This window comes from Phocoena phocoena, chromosome 15 (assembly GCF_963924675.1).
Source record: "Phocoena phocoena chromosome 15, mPhoPho1.1, whole genome shotgun sequence".
Classification (NCBI taxonomy): Eukaryota; Metazoa; Chordata; class Mammalia; order Artiodactyla; family Phocoenidae; genus Phocoena; species Phocoena phocoena.
In genome coordinates, this window is record NC_089233.1 from 84398112 (window position 1) to 84415983 (window position 17872).

At 34.3% G+C, this 17872-nt stretch overlaps 1 protein-coding gene across 1 annotated transcript in view; it reads right to left on the reverse strand.

The window, feature by feature from the left end:
- Window positions 1-17872, reverse strand: part of SYCP2 (synaptonemal complex protein 2) — a 57679-nt gene that overhangs the window by 16743 nt on the left and 23064 nt on the right. Inside the window, 11 exon segments of the mRNA XM_065893320.1 lie at window positions 1534-1570; window positions 2364-2491; window positions 8377-8813; window positions 8963-9096; window positions 9607-9664; window positions 10004-10067; window positions 11858-12015; window positions 12871-12970; window positions 15797-15943; window positions 16383-16457; window positions 17638-17786. Of these exon segments, the coding sequence (XP_065749392.1) occupies window positions 1534-1570; window positions 2364-2491; window positions 8377-8813; window positions 8963-9096; window positions 9607-9664; window positions 10004-10067; window positions 11858-12015; window positions 12871-12970; window positions 15797-15943; window positions 16383-16457; window positions 17638-17786 (1487 nt within the window).

Sequence of the window (17872 nt, forward strand, 5' to 3'; positions counted from 1 at the left end):
GATTACTGATCAGAAATAATTAGAAGTCTAATTTAATATCTGGAAGTTGGAAATATTAAAACTAAAATATTCATTTTAGTTGTGATTCATCTTCAATTTTATTATTTCTTTTGGCTGTTTTATAATAAAATAGTTTACATTATTCCAAAAAGTTTATCCTTCAATATTTTACTCCTCTAATCACTGATCTGACTTGTTCTTTCCAAAATGATTTTTACCATTGTTTAGATACATTTGCTCAATTCATCTTTTGCATGCCAGTGTTTGCTAAGTATTACTGAAGATCCAAAAATGAGCAGATATTAAAGAAGATACAAAGGTCTTACTTATATAGGATACAAAGATGATTCTAAATAGTTGCATTCTAGTAGAAAACAGAAGAGAGAAAACAAGAACTGCAAAGTTAATAAAAAGGTACAAAGACATTATTATTATTGCACAGATTCAGAATTCTTGCCCATTTGGATTTTGAGTTAGGGCACCTTAGAAAGTTTTCATAAAGAAGGTAGACTCTGAAGCAAGGTTTGCAAGGAGGAATAAAGTTTTGACAAGGAGAAAAGAAGGTGAAAGAACCTGGCGACTCGCTTTGCAGTTCCTTCCAAAGGGGGAAGAAAAAGAATAAACACTTAGGAAAGACACTTCAGGGAATCTCAATTTATGTTTCAGCTAAATAAGACATGTCTAGGGAACTAATTTTAGGAAATAAGACAGACTTTTAAGAGGTCTAGGGAGCCAGCTTAAGTCTCCACTTAATTCAATAAGGAGGAGAGGAGATATGGGGATATATGTATACGTACAGCTGATTCACTCTGTTATAAAGCAGAAACTAACACACCGTTGTAAAGCAATTATACTCCAATAAAGATGTTAAAAACAAACAAAAAGCAACAGAGACCAAAGGATTCTCAATAAGAGAATGACATGATTGAAGCTGTGTGCTTTGGAAAGTAATAAAGCTAGTATTGAATGTAATGAATGGACTGGCACAGAGAAAATACTAGAGACAAAAAGAATTACATAAAGGATATTATAATAACCCAGGGATTAGAAATTAGAACTCAAAAAAATAGGAGTTGGCACAGGCAGGAGAGGGAAAACTCAAGAGGAACTTACAGAAGGTAAAGCTCAAAACTTGAAATTAACTGGAGATAACTGTGAGGAATAAATCAAAGATAACTGATATTTTAAACCTGGATGAATAATAAATGTTTTTAACAAAAATATGGACTTCAGAATGATCTTATTGTCAAGAGAGATGGGATAAGTTAGGGAAAAAATGGTACTGAATCATGTACCAAAAAGTAAAAATATCACACATGTATGTAAAAGAAGCATTTTCTTTGAAAAGCAGAACAGAAGTTTAGGGGGCTTTTCTGAGTACGTGCCACTAATCTGGTCAGTTGTTTAATCCATTTTTCAATATGCTGAAAACATTAAATCTGCTTCCATCCTACTACTATTCTATTTTACTGTAAAGTCAAATATCATAGAGTTTGACTATACATTTGGTGTAGTGAAATACATGAAACTTACCTTACTGAGCTGTAGATCAGATTTGTTTGAAAAACCACTATAGAAAAGGTTTTGTCAAAATTAAAAAGGCAATTAAATGTCAGTAGAATGTTTTTCATAAAATCCATATTATATAAGGTAAAACATATTTGGATCACTAAGTCTACATTCAATATGCTACAAGTAACTGAAATGTGACAGTCCTAGTCTGATATTTTTGCAACTCCACACACAGTAAACAGCAATAAAAAAAACTTAAGTCTAAGTTGAATCATTTATGCAGCAGGAGGTGCCAGACAATTTAAATGAATGGTTCTGCCATGAGAGTAATTTTTTTCATGCCATATAGAGTCAGAATTAACTTAAACATGAATTAACTACCTGGAAGCCTATAAAGAGACATTTTGTAATAAAAGAAAACCTTCAGAAAGACTGCAAACAAGGAATACATATATACAATACAAAATAACTCATTTCAGGTCATTTAAATTTCATATTTTATTAAGCAATATATGTAAATATATTTAGTCTTACTCATCACTAGTCTCAGTAAATAACATTTCTAAAAAGTCTATATCCTAAAGATTTATTTCTGAAATGGTATGCTGTATCAATATGGTGCTCTTGATACTTTATAAAATGTAATCAGATACTAGAATGACTAATTTCAATTGTAGTTCCCTTTCTATATAATTTAAACAGATTCTATTTATAAAAGTAAATAAGTACCTGTGTTTTCTAATGGAAAGTTACATTATTTGGACATATGTTTAAAACTAACCTTAAAACTAGGTAAAATAATTTAGTTGTATCTCTCAGAAAAATATTCATTTCTAAATTTAAGAACATACCTGTCAATCAAAGACTCCTTTAATTTTCTTGTAGACTTTATGCCATCCTTTGGTTTGTATCTCTTATTAATTTGGCTTATCAAAGATTCTGCTGCATCAGTAAATCCTTTCCCTTTTGACTTTTCTCTCTGAAACAATTTGTTAGCTACTTAAAAACTCTACCAAGTTAACCTTCAAAGGAAAAAAAAGGCTAAAAAGAAAATTTAAGAAAAAAATCTGGTTCTATAAATAACTACAAAGAGAAATAAAAGGGGTCAGAAATTTTTTTTTTTTAAATTAGTAAGTTTGGACCTTGTTAGGCATTACAACAACTTAGGAAAAGTCTTTTAACATATAGAAATGTGCAGAGTGCTTTGCAGCTATTAAAAAAAGTTTCTATCCATGGGGGAAAAAATCATAAAAAACTGAAGGAAACCAAAAGTTGGTTCTTTGAAAAGATCAATAAAATTGATAAGCCTCTAGCCAAGTTCATTAAGAAAAAATACAGAAATGACCAGTATCAGAAATGAGAGGCTATCACTATGGATCACATGGATAAATCACAAGGATAATAAAAACATCTTCTGAACAACTCTCTGCTCATGAATTTGATAACCTAGAGTAAACAGACCAATTCCTTGAAAGACAAATTCTACTAAAACTCACACAGGGAGAAATAAATCATCTGAATCGGCCTAGTCTATTAAAGAAATTGAAACAATAATTAATACCTGCCAAAACAGAAAGCAACAGGCCCAGATGGGTTCACTGTTGAGTTTTATCAAACATTTAAGGAAGAATTATACAACTTTTCACAACCTTTCAGAAGACAGAAGCAGAGGGAGTACCTCCTAACTCACTGTATGAAACCAATATATCCTAATACCAAAATCAAAGGAATTACAAGAAAGGAAAGCTGTAGACTAATATTTCTTATAAACATAGATGCAAAAATCCTCAACAAAAAATTTAGCAAATTGAATACAATAACATATAAAAAGAATTATGTACCCACAACCAAGTGGAATTCCAGGTATGCAATGTTGATTCAACATCTGAAAATCAACTAATATAATCCAGGTTGGGCTTCCCTGGTGGCGCAGTGGTTGAGAGTCTGCCTGCCAATGCAGGGGACACGGGTTCGAGCCCTGGGTCTGGGAGGATCCCACATGCCGCGGAGCAACTAAGCCCGTGAGCCACAACTACTGAGCCTGCACGTCTGAAGCTTGTGCTCCACAACAAGAAAGGCCGCGACAGTGAGAGGCCCGTTCAGTGCGATGAGGAGTGGCCCGCTCGCCACAACTAGAGAAAGCCCTCGCACAGAAACAAAGACCCAACACAGCCAAAAATAAAATAAATAAATAAATAAAAAAAATCCAGGCTAAGGAAGAAAAATCATATGATCATATCAGTAGATGCACAAGAGCATTTGATGAAATCCAATACCCATTCACAATAACAATTCTCAGAAAACTAGGAATGGAGAAGAATATCCTCACCTCGATAAAGAACATCTAAAAAAAAACTACGGCTAACATTATAAATTAATGGAGAGAAACTAGATACTCCCACTAATATCAGAAACGAGGAAAGGATGTCTGCTCTCACCACTCCTATTCAACATCATTCTAGAAGTCTTACTAATGCCGTAAGACAAGAAAAGGAAATACACTACATACATATTGGGAAGAAAGAAATAAAACTGTCTTTGTTTACAGATGACATCACCGTCTATGTAGAAAACCTCAAAAAAATCAACAAAAATATCCTTGGAGCTAAAGAACAATTATAGCACAATTGAAGGATACAAGGTTTATATACAAAAGTCAGTCACTTTCTTATAAACCAGTAATGAACAACTGGAATGTGAAATTACATTCCACTTATATTAGCACCCCCCAAAATGAGATATTTAGGTATAAATCTAACAAAACATGTACAAGATCTATATGAGGAAACATGACTGATGAAAAATCAAAGACTATCTAAAAAAATGGAGAACAGATATATGTATATGTAAAACTGAATCACTTTTCTATACACCTGAAACTAACACACTGTTAATCAACTATACTCCAATATAAAATAAAAATTTTTTAAATAAATAAATGAAGATATTCCATGTTTGTGTATTTTAAGAAGCTCAATATTGTCAAGATGTCAGTTCTTTCCAACTTGATCTATAAATTCAATGTAATCTCAATCAAAGTCCCAGCAAGATATTTTGTGGTTATCGACAAAATGATTCTAAAATTTACAAGGAGAAGCAAAAGACCCTGAGTAGCCAACACCGTATCAGCAGAGAAGAACAAAGTCTGAGGACTGACCCTACTTTAAGACTTACTAAAAAGACATTGAATACAATATAGTGTGGTATTGGTGAAGAGAGCCCAGAAAGAGGCCCACATAAATACAATTAGCTGATCTTTGACAAAGGAACAAAAGGCAGTACAGTGGAGGAAAGTTAGTCTTTTCAACAAATGGTGCTGGAACATCACCATGCCAAAAAAAAGGATCTAGACACAGACTTTATACCCTTCATGAAAATTAACTCAAAATGGATAATAGACCTGAATGTAAAGTGCAAGCTATAAAACTCCTAGAAGACAACATAGGAGAAATAGGAGAAAATCTAGGTGACCTTGGGTTTGGAATACCTTTTTAGGTACTACACCAAAAGCACAATCCATGAGAGAAAAAACTGATAAGTAGGACTTCATTAAAATTAAATATGTCTGCTCTGCAAAAAGCACTGTTTAGAGAATGAAAAGACAGACCACAGATTGGGAGAAAATATTTGTAAAATACATACCTAATAAAGAACTTGTATCTAAAGTACACAAAGAACTGTTAAAACTCACCAATTAGGAAGCAACCCAATTAAAATTGGGCAAAAGATCTGAAGAGACAACTCACCAAAGAAGATATACAGATGGTAAATAAAAATATGAAAAGATGCTCAACATCATGTCATTAGGGAACTGCAAATTAAAACAACGAGATACCACCAAGCACCTGTAAGAATGGCTAAAATCCAAAACATTGACAATATCGAATACTGGCAAGGATGTAGATCAACAGGAACTCTCTTACTCATTGCTGATGAAATGCAAAAATGGTACAGCCGTTTTTTCCACTTTTGGAAGACAGGCAGTTTCTTACAAAGCTAAACATACTCTTACCATATGACCCAGCAATCATGCTCCTCGGTATTTTCCCAACTGAGTTGAAAGTTTATGTCCACACAAAACCTGCACACGAATGTTTATAGAAGCATTATTTGTAATTGTCAAAACACGGAAGCAACCAAGATGTCCTTCAACAGGTAAATGGATAAACAAATCTTGGTATGTCCATACAATGGATTCAGCATTTAAAAAAAAAAAGCTATCAAACCATAAAAACACACGGAGGAACATTCAATGAATATTGCTAAGTGAAAGAAACTAATCTGAAAAGATGACATACTATATGATTCCAACTCTGTGGCATTCTGGAAAAGGCAAAATTATGGAGACAGTAAAAAGATCAGTGATTGCCTGGAGTTTGGCAGGGGAGGGAGGAAACAAGGGAGGGGTGGAGCACAGGGGAATTTTGGGGCAGTGAAACTATTATGCATGATACTCTAAGGGTCAATATCTGTTGTTATACATCTGTCAAAAAAACATGGAATACACAACACAAAGAGTGAACTATAATGTAAACTATGGACTTGAGTTAATAATGTTTCAGTACTGGCTCATCATTTGTAACAAATCTACTGGCGTAAGATGTTAATGATAGGGGAAACTGGGGTGGAGTGAAGGGGTATATGGGAACTCTTTGTATAGCTGTATACCTGAAACTGCTCTAAAAAATTCTATTAATTTTTTAATGGAAAGACTACGAAGTAGGGATATTATCTGCATAATTTTAGATTATCTGGTTAAAAGAAAACTTGAACAACACTCTTATTAAAGATATGAGTTCTCTTGCTTTTAGTTTTATTTTTTTTCTGAGCATCATGCATATGGGTTTTTTAAATTATGGTAAAATATAAACACAACATGAGGTAAAATTTATTATTTTACCCATTTTTAAGTTCATATGTTTTTATATATAATAGATAATAAGTTATTACTTACTATCCCTTCTTGAGATTACCAGAAGACAGGGTATACCTGCCTTGATAAAAATGTAGCAAAAACAAACCTCCCCTAAAACAGTGTATAATAATATAATATTATTAAGAACTCTGACATAATTAGAGCCAATGTGGGAAATCTGTACCACTGAACTACAGAGGTTCTATTTCTCTGGGTTTATCCAGTGAATAGAAAGACATGATCAGACAGATGACTACCTTAGAGGAGAGTCACCCATGAATGAGAGTGGCAGGAAATGCTGCACAGTAATAAAGAGAGTGACGCTATGAAAGAGCAAAGAGAACTTCTGAAAACGGGAAGTTGATTTAAAAAAAAAAAAAAGCACAGCTTAGAAAAGATCAAGTTTCTGTGCTCCCAGGAAAAAAATGACTAGATCAGAAAAATTCTGTGGAATGATTCTAAATTCCAAAGAAAACAGTTTAAAATTAAAATTGAAGGACAGATCAGCATTCAGACAAAAAGAAACTCACTTCCACTGGGTCTGAAGGAACTAAATAGCAGCTAAGACTAGAAAGAAGAGAGAATAGCGTACTGAGAATCCAGAAGAAAGTGACCCAAAAGGATCTGGTTAAAAAGGAAAGTAGCCAAATGAGGCAGAAGAAGGGAATTGCAGGTTAAAAACAAAATAAAGAGTAGCCTGGTCAAGACAAATGAAATAATATCTAATTATATACAACAACTGCAAAATTGGCTATTAAATATTTCACTTGCACACTAAGATGCTCCAATATATGAACATTTTACACTGACTCTAGAAATTTGGCCACCCAGATATTAGTAACACTCTGGAAGATAAATGAAGGCCTGTACAACCTGGATCTTTTAAGGCATAGTGCAAAAGCGATTGCATTACTGGCAGTGGAAATGTATTCTGATTAGAAAATTTTCTTAATCTGAATCTTGGTAGCAATGACCAAAGAAGAGGTTTATAACTTTAACTGCTACAAAAAGTAAACTTTCAGTCTCAAAGTATGGTGCAAACTAGCTAAAACTCTCCTGGAGATGTTCTACAGATGATTAATTTGAAGAAGTGGAGTCTGCAATGAGGACAAGCAACATTTACAATAGAAGATAAGTCTCCTCCACCCCACTTACATACTTTCTTGAAAAACCTCGTCAAACTTTAAGGCAATAATCCAAGAAATGTTTCAGATGCTACTACGTGCAAAGCTGTGCTAGGCCATGCAGGAAAACAAACGTTGAATAAAACATAGTCTTTACACTCTAATAGGTTAAAACAGGGGGAAAGACCACACAAAATAACCATTTATTAAAAAAGAAAGGTAAGCACCATAAGAGAGGCACAGGCAGTTCTATATGCACGTTCAGAAGAATCTGAGGGACAGAGTGGGAGAGACCCAATAAGAGGAGACAAGGGACTGCAGGGTTCATTCATGCTATACCTATTTACATGCCAGCTATGTGCCAGCAGGCACATGGGTTCTATCAGGGCTGGGACTAGGGAGAGGTCAGAAAGGGGTTCAGGAGGCATGCACTCTCAGAGTCTAAGCCTGAATTAAAAAACATGGTATTACTAGTGGTTACCAGTGGGGAGAGGGAAGAGGAAAGGGGCAAGATAGGGGTATGGGATTAAGAGATGCAAACTACTAAATATAAAATAGATAAGCAACAATGGTAAATCGCACAGCATAGAGAAATACAGCCATTATTTTGTAATAACTTTAAATGGAGTATAATCTATAAAAATATTGAATCACTGTTATATACCTGAAACTAATGTAATATTGTAAATCAACGATACTTCAATTAAAAAAAGGACAGGGTATTACAAACACTAAATTTGTAGCAATTAATCAAGCTTCTTTCACTTTATGTTATTAAGTAGGCATATTATGGGTGTGCAGAAATAAAAGATATTGAAAGCTCACCATTTTTTTTTGTTTCAAATCCCAGGAATTAAATTCAGATGTCAATCTTTCCCCTGATTTTCTATGACTTTCTGCATTTTTTCTAGGAGAAGGGCTTTTATCACAGATAGCAGTATTCACATCTTTTGACAGTACGTATTTCTTCCTACAGATCACAGATTCTTCAACTTTCTTATTTAGGAGAACTGATTTTAAAGTAGTTTCAGATTCAATATGCCAATCACTCTGCTTTGTGTTTTCAGTATTTTTCTCCTCCAAATGTTTAGAATGATTTAGTTGTTGTTTGTTTCTTTTGCAAACTTCTACTTCTGCTTTATGTATTTTGTTATGCTGCATTATTTCTTTCCCATACTGCACCTTTCCCATTTCCTGAGAATTATCATCTGATATTGAAGAGGATGATTTTTGTTTAGTAAGTTTTTTGTTGGTAACAATATCTAATGGGAAAATGAGAAATTAATCCTTATTAAATTTATAAACTGATCATATACAAAATTTGTTAAAACCAAAATATTTGTTAAGACATTTCAAGAAATGAGTATTTCCTTGAACAACTATTTTATATACAGAGAAAACTGTGTTTCACCTTGAGTAAATGTGTCTCCTGATGAAGTACTTGCTCTTTTGTTATTACACAGATTAATATTTGTTACAGGTGGCCAACATGCCCATTTGGAGTGCATTTTATTTCCACAGATGTTGTCTAAAACACCAGGTAACCTGCAAAATAAATTCATTTGCTTATCACAAAACATTAGCCTATGATTGATATAAGGCCTTGATTCTTTTTATTTAGTCAATGTTTATTGACAGAAATTTAACAGTCAAATATGAAAAGTCCTGATGAAAGTTAAAATTTACTATATAATTGATCAAGATTAAAGAATATTATTTTAAAAGTTCCATTATTGCTACTATTTTGATATCTACCTAAATAAATATCTTACACGTCTTCATGTGTATCTAAACTTGGTTAATTTTCTTCACATTCATACTTTATTGTTTTAAAATCTCATTCATTTTAAGTCAACTTGAAAAGAGTTATGTTGGTTGAAGAAACATATAGGCTATTCCCCATTGTGCGATCATAATAATACTTGAAAGATGATAAATTCTATAACCAATACTACACTCTAAGAATATAAAGACCTTGTCCTTTAAATTTGTTACACTCATCTAAAAGTAACATTATTATAGGCTAAATGATTTGATGGGTTTTCTCATACTTACACAGGTTTATCTATTTTTCCCACTGCCTGTGAATCAGGAACAATTTCCTGCAGTTCATCTAAATAAAACAAAAATTATGGTATTTTCATTTTTTCGTGCAGTTGGCAGGGTAAAATGAAAGCTAGAATTTGATCAAAGTTCACATATTGGGATGGAAAGATTGACTGATCTCATCTTCCCCCTCCCAGAACCAAACTTCTTGGGAACCAAGGCTGTATTATATTTTCTTGTAACCTCTAAGTTCTTTGCATAAAGCTGAATGTACTCATTATAAATCTTTTTTTCAAATAAATGAAAGGGAAGTATAGAGAGGAGTGTGTGTGTGTGTGTGTGTGTGTGTGTGTGTGTGTGTGTGTGTGTATAAAGGATGACTAAAATTAAACCAAAGATTACTTACTAAAATTTTGGTTTGGGAATTCAATGTCCTTATTTTCTGTCTTTTCTCTATCAGTTTCGATATGCTATAAACGGGAGAAATTTTAATACAAATTTGAATTAAGGCATTATATGAAAACAACTTTTAAAAGTCAGAGTATTAAAGTTTAAAACTTTTTTGCCTTACTATTAAAAGTTGGATAGTATTCCTATTTATTTCATACGATTATGCCCATTCTAGAATATTGCCTATCCTAAAACACAAGAAAGTAACTTTCATTGCAGATAAGGAGGCAGAAGATCCTACAAATTTTCTGATCTCAGCCACAGCTAGAAAAATAATTCAATTTTCCTCTCTGAGAATTTCTAGCACCTCCATGGCGTATCTTCTCTTGCTATTGATCTCATAGCCTGCATCTATTCTGTCTTTTCACTAACATACATATGAACCGGAAATTATGAAGTATTAACTTATTTTATAAAGTTTTGGCCACTGCACAAGTAACTTCTTGACTGTAGCAAGCTTCCCTCTTTCCACAGCCACAGATACATATCTTCCTGGACCAAATAAAAATTTGCCATCACTATCAGAAAAATATACCCTCTAACTAAGATATTTTGCCTCATCCTGGCTGTCTTCCCTACTGGAAGAGGAGCAGTATGAAAATGTACAGGTGTGTTTTTTGTTGTCACAATGACAGAAGGGCTCTCCTGACAATAAGTAAGCACAGGCCTAGGACACTTCTCATTCTACAACATTCAGAACCACACGGCACAGCTGAACAATACTGCCCCTATTAAGAAACACTTAGCTAGACAATTTGAACCATTACTTTGACTATTTTTTCCTAATATCTTCAACTCTTGCACCCTTTATCTTTCAGCCTCATAACCATTAAAAATTTTTTTTACATCCACCATCTTTCTTATTTTTACTGTAACACCAAAGCTGCTAAGCTTTATTTGAGGAAATTATACTTACTTCTAAACTAATGCCATGATAAGCTTCATAGTCTTAAATTTGAACTGGGCCCTCAACACTGCCTAACACTTGTACTTATTCTTCCCCCTCTCCATTCTCTCTCAGTAGTTATTCCAAACCTCTGTGTGTCTCTGAGCCCTCTACTTCAAGGCTCTGTCCCCAAGAGAAGCTCACCACGCTCACACTTCAGAGAAAACAAAAGCTTTCAGGTGTTCCTCCTCATCTACAAACTTATCTGTATCTCTGATTACCTATTTCTCCAAGACACAACTTTCTCTCATCCATTCCCTGCTCTGTCCCCCCTTCAACTTCCTGGAAAGAATGCCCTCCTCGATGTCCATGTGACTAATAACCTTTATTGACCCTTCAAAAATCAACTCTTCTCCATCTCCTAAAAGAGCATCTCCTGATCTTCAGCTTCCCCTCCAGCTCTGGGATTAGGCACCTGCCCCTCTACTAGGTTTCTACTGCATCCTGTATGTACATCTGAGAACACATACAATATTATAATCATCTTATTAGTTTGTCTAATTCCCATGCTAGACTTTGAGATACTAAAAGATTCCACTTGTGTCTTATATTTCTAAACCAGAACCTTCCCCATAGCAGACCTAATCTGTATAATAAGCTAAAGAATGATGGCAAGTCCATTTCTCCTAGTGAAGGCATAAATCAGTTACACTGAATGAATATTTCTAAATTCTACTGTTAGCACAGTAAATGATTGATAAGAACTTACTTTCAAGGACAATAAATGATATCTAAAAAATTTAAAAAGCAATACTGTAGGAAAAGTGAGACACTCACTGCTTGCAAAAGTAATTAGCTCAATTATGTATTTCTACAATAACTTGATAAAAATTTATTTTAAAATGCTTTCAAAAGTAAAGTTACTTTGTCTGTATTATCTCCTCTATTTCTTTCTTCAGATGGTCTAGATTTAAGTGATACAGCATTATCCACTTCATTTTCCAATGTTTTAGAAGCACCAGGTTTTTCTGTAGAACTCGTCATTTGCAGTGGTGGTTTAATTCTTCTTCTTCGTAGTATTGCTAAAAAGGAGGACAAAGCACTGCTATATTTGTAGGATTTTCTATGTTGTTCTCACTGAGACACTTTTTGCTGAGGAAGGTTAAAAAAGGGGATTCTAAGATGGGTCCCAGGTTTCTGATTTAGATGAGTAACTGGATATGGATGCCATAGTCCAAGGTAAGAAATGGAGAAAAACTGGCAGGGAGGGTGGAAAGATGAATTTATTTTGGACCTGTTAAGTTTGAGAAGTTTGTCAAATATTAGATAATTTCCCAGTAGGCAATCAGATTTTGGGAACAGAAGGTCACTATTAAATTGTCATAAAGATTAAATAATACTGTGTTTATAGCAACTAGTACACAGTATCAGATTATTTTAAAATTTTTATTTAGCTCTTAGTATGTACCAGGCACTGTCTAAATGTTTCGCAACATTTCTTGTTTAATGAATAATTTTTATTTAATCCTTTAAACAGTTCAATTTGATGAGGTTAGACACTTTAGTCCCGTTTCATGGAAAGGAAACTGGTTCTAAACTTAGCTACAAAGTACATACCCAGGAGTGGGGAAACAAGCCCAAGCAGGCTGATTAATTGAATGTTTTATCTACTATGTTATGCTGGCTCCCACTTAAAATTACAACAAATTATTAATGCTGGATATTAATATTCTGAATAATGTTTATATGGATACCCATTAAACTTCTCAGACATTTGTAATTTTTTGACAGAAGACATTTGTGGTTCATATTTTATTAATTTTTATGTCCCCAAATTATCCTCTAGATAAATTAGGTCCAGAATACTCCTGAATTTAAAAAATGCCAGCTTAAAACAATAATACTTGTTAGGAATCTTCAAAGGCAATAAAACTTACATGTATTGAATAAAAATATTGGACTTCTCACAGTGTATCTATCTGAGCCAGGAACAATCATTGATGCTTCAGACATTTTTCTTTTGCTAGGAGTAATTATCTTAAACCATGAGAAAAAAAAAACCCACAGTAAATATACATTCTCTTTTGAAATTAAATATCCTGTAATTTTATTCACAACATTTCACCTTGACTACACACAAAAGACATATGGTATTTTATAAACAATCCAGAAATATCTGTAGTTTAGCCTGACTTGAAGGATTTTATCCTAATGTTTGGTATTGAATAGATAGCCAAACCAAGTAAAGGATGTTGTTTTAAAGAATATTTAAAGAATATCCAGACTTAGAATTATCGTACCTTTATATATTAGCTGAAAATATTGTATTGACACTCAGTTTATCTAGTTAACCATTGGCTCACAATTTCCTATTGTATTTCATATGGATAATGTTTGGAACACGTATTTATATAAACTTGTTTGTGAAAGTTTTCATAACATTAAGCCTTGTTCAAAACTTTCACACATTTAAAAAATTGTATTACTATTCTGTGAAGACTAAACTGCCTTTGGAGTAAAACGCAGCTATAGGAGTTCAGAGACTCAGTGGCACACAAGCTAGTCTTCCAAAAAAGATGTGCATTTTCTAACTTTAGCCTAGAATGACTGATAAGAGCAGAGGAGGGACTACAGGGGACAGGAGTTCCAGAGGATGCCGTACAAAGGAGTACACGATGACAAACCATAAAGAGGGAGAAGACAGCTGTTCTGAAAAAGGCACCTGCCTCTAAGACAGAGAAAAAAATATTGATGGAGTTTTGAGTAGGTATGTATATAGGGCAATGGAGGAAAGGTGGGGAAGGACAGGAGAAAAGTGAATTCTAAGATTAACCAGAAAATAAGCTACTGAATCAGCAGATTCTTCTTAAAGAAATTACAATTCTAGTGGTTTATAATGAATGAGATCCAAAAGGTTACTTATTCATATAAATGCTTCAAACAGTCCTTATTGAAAACACAGTGGGTATTTAACAACAGTGCAATGTTTTTCAAACTTTAGTGTGGTTAAGATCTTTTCCAGAGTTTGTGTTATGATTCAATAGGTTTAAGGTGGGGGGGGAGCTCTAAGAATCTGCATTTTTAGTAAGTACTCAAGTTATGATTCTGATATAAAGACAAAAAAAGGCTTTTATAATCTAATCATCTGAGGGAACCACAGTTGACAAAAATGATACTTTTAATTTAATGAAGGACACAGACTACAGGGGAAAATAGTAACACAATGTATGGAAGAGCCTGTGAGAGTTATAGTTGCCTAAAGGTGAGAGATTAGTAAAAACAAATAATCGGGAAAAGCTCCATTAAGAAAGTAAAAATGAACAAAGATTTACAAATGTAAGTACACTTTAGATAAGTAGAGGTAAAAGCAGCATGAATGAAAGTACAGAGGCAAGAATGAGCATGCCATAAAAAAAGAGACAGTAAAGCAACTGACCATACTAAAGTGGAGGGTGTTTATCTTGATAGAGTAGTATTAAATTACAGAGTGTCTTCAAACTAAGTCAAAACTTAGATTTAATGGGATAAACACAGAGATGACAAGGCTTTCTGAGCAGAAGAATGCTATGAGGATACTGGTATTAAGAAAAATCAGTGGTGTACGACACAGGGTAGCTCACAAAATGGAGCAATAGTGTCAAAGACACTATTAGAAGGTTACTGTATAACCTACGTATGCTAAAATGCGTAACGGTAAAGGGAATTAATAAGGAGGAAACGATGTGAGAGATACTATGAAAGAACAATCACTAGCACCTTGGTTCTAGGGATGGGGGGAGAAGAGTTTGGAATCAAGGATATCATCAGAAAAATGAATGGTAACATTACTGAAGTATGGAGGCAGATGCAAACTTGAGGCAAAAGATAAAGAGTTTGAGGTAGACTTTAGGAAAGGGCTTGAAGAGACACAACCAAGGGAAATATTAAAAGAGTAACTGGAGGGCTTCCCTGGTGGCGCAGTGGTTGAGAGTCCGCCTGCCGATGCATGGGACACGGGTTCGTGCCCCAGTCCAGGAAGATCCCACATGCTGCGGAGCGGCTGGGCCCGTGAGCCATGGCCGCTGAGCCTGCGCGTCCAGAGCCTGTGCTCCTCAACGGGAGAGGCCAAAACAGTGAGAGGCCCGTGTACCACAAAAAAAAAGAAAAGTAACGTAGCTATAGAACTTTGAACAGAGAAGCCTGGTACATTTTAAGAGCTTAAATTATGCACAGGAAGGAAGCTCTCTAAGGGAGAAGGTATAGACATGTTCAGAAAGCTGGGTATCAAGCTTTTAGAGCAAATCTACATTTAGGAGACAGTGAGAGAAAGTATCTCTGATGTAGTAACAGAAGTAAAAAGAGAATTAAAATGCTAACATAGAAGACAAAGGAGAGGACATTAAGAAAGAGAGGGCTGTTAGCAGTGTCAAGTGTCACAGCAAGATGTGGAGAGGCGGCTGAGAAATGGTTCTATCACATGCAGCCTAGAGGAGATCCTCAATGGAGCAGGAGGAGGAGGAGAAAGAACCTAGTATTTTGCTTTCTTTCCTCATGCCAGTAAACAGAACATTACATTATAAATTCGTATTGGCCAGTGCAGAGACAGAACAGAAAGGATAAATGCAAAAAGTGGTAGTTACTTTCCTATATATCTCTAATTTGAAACTTACAAGTGTGTAGTATACCTTGTCCTAAATCCCTAAACCTTACATATAAACAGTCTGCTGAAACACTAACTCTTGTTTGCATTTGTAAAATGCAGGGGAAATACTCTGAAATATTACTGATGAACATATGAATTCTAGATGCTTTTTCCTATTATTATATATAGCAATGATTTGACCTATGCTATTTTATAAATGACTATTTTGATGCCATATATACCTTAGGCTGACTATTTTTTATGTCTCCTTGATTACTGTTTTTGATATATTTTGGAGGTTTAGCAAATTCCTCTTGGGGGTTAGCTTTTTCTTTCAAACTAACAAGTTCTTCTTCGACTGGTGAGATTTGACTTTCTGGGACTAGAATCTGTTGGAGAATAAGGAAAAAGTGTTTACAACTGCAAACCATAGGAAGTTCTCAATCACTGGATGACTTCGTAAAGCGCTCATTCATCTCACACTCATAAAGGTCAATTCTTTTTGTCTTATATCTATGTACTGTTATAATTTTTAGTCCTTTTTCAAATGTTAATAGACATAATACAGGCTTTGGCATTAGTGGAAGAACATGTACTTCTGATTTTTATTTAAAGTTACCAAAACTGGTATTAATAACAATCTACCTTCTGTACTGAAATAAATGATTATTAATGTGTTTAAAAAGTATATACATCTTATTGGGGCATTATGTTGAGACAATTTATTTTTTAGATATTCATCCTCCAAGATGAACTTTATTACTGTGCTCTCATTATTTAGGGTTAAACTTAGCCCAGTGGTAAAAATCAAGTAAGTCAGACACATACCTGTGATCCACTTGCATCAAAAAGAATATGCACAGATGTTTTGGCAACGGAAATGCCTTGTTTTCTGGTAAATTCCTAAAGTAAAATTAATTCAAAGGGATGTCATTTTCTCCCAGTTCTTTCCATTTTAATACAATTATTTCCTATACCTGTTTCCTTCCAAAATTGCCAAATTATCTTAAATCATTATTATTTATACATATAAATACTCTTTTCAGAATAATTCAATGAGTCCCCACTAACCACGGTCTTAGCCTATTTTGGTAAGGGTTCCTCACAAGCATATTATCTGCTATTCTTCACCATAAATCTTTTGCACGCTATAGACTGAATGTTTCCCCCACAATTCATATGTTGAAACGTAGTCCCCAAGGATGGTATTAGGAGTGGAGGCCTTTGGGAGTTGCTACGGTCATGAGGGCAGAGTCCTTATGAATGGAATTAGTGCTCTTATAAAACAGACCCCAGAGAAATCCCTCACCCCTTCCACCATGTAAGGACACCGTGAAAAGATGGCCATCGATGAACCAGGAAACAGGCCCTCACCAGACACTGAGTCTGCTGGCGACCTGATCTGACTCACAGCCTCCAGAACTATGAGAAAAAAATGTTTGTTGTTTAGGCCACCCAGTCTACGGTATTTTTGTTACAGTAGCCTGAACAAACTAAGACGTGGACCATCCAAGCTTGTCAACTGAACATCTCCCTAAACATAACATGAATTGCCACCTTGATTCCCAGTTAAACAATATCCGACTCATATCGTCTTCCACAGTGCTGGAAAGCATCTTATCTAAATTTCATTCATTAACTTCTAAGGCCATTTCAAGGCCCACCTCCATAGCCTTTCCTTCAAATCTGACTCTTAATGGGCATTCTTTCTTCAACATCTATACTTCATTTTCTATATGCCACTTACTTCTTCTGAGGTACATTCTATAATTCTCACAATGTTTAATATCTTGAAAACAAGTCTTTGTCTCATTTCACTTTTTAAACACCTCGCAGAAATTCATTAAATGTTTTGAGCAGGTGCTGCTAATTCTGTCATCTGAGATTCTTTCTAATCGGTATCTGAAAGGGTATGGCTAACAATCTGATGGCCATTCCACAATACAAACTTAAAGGACTAAAAATCTACATGTTATTTTATAAAGAATTGTAGGAAAAAAAAAATCAAAGAAACTTAGTCCCAAGTAACTGAAAGTTTCCAGAATTATGAAAATAAATGTTTATTAAAAAGAGTTTAACTTACCCTATACTTATCTGCACCAAAAACTTTTTGTGTCACATTAGCGATTTCTAACGATGCATCAAAATACAAAAGCAATTCTTTCCCTTCTCTTTTACTAATTTTTACTTTATTTTTCAGAATTATAGTCAGTAGCTTCTTCGATTCTCTCACTGTACACAAATGAATCACACTGATTAGTTTACATTAATTCCTATGATACCACTCTATAAGTATACTATAAATAAGAAAAGCATGC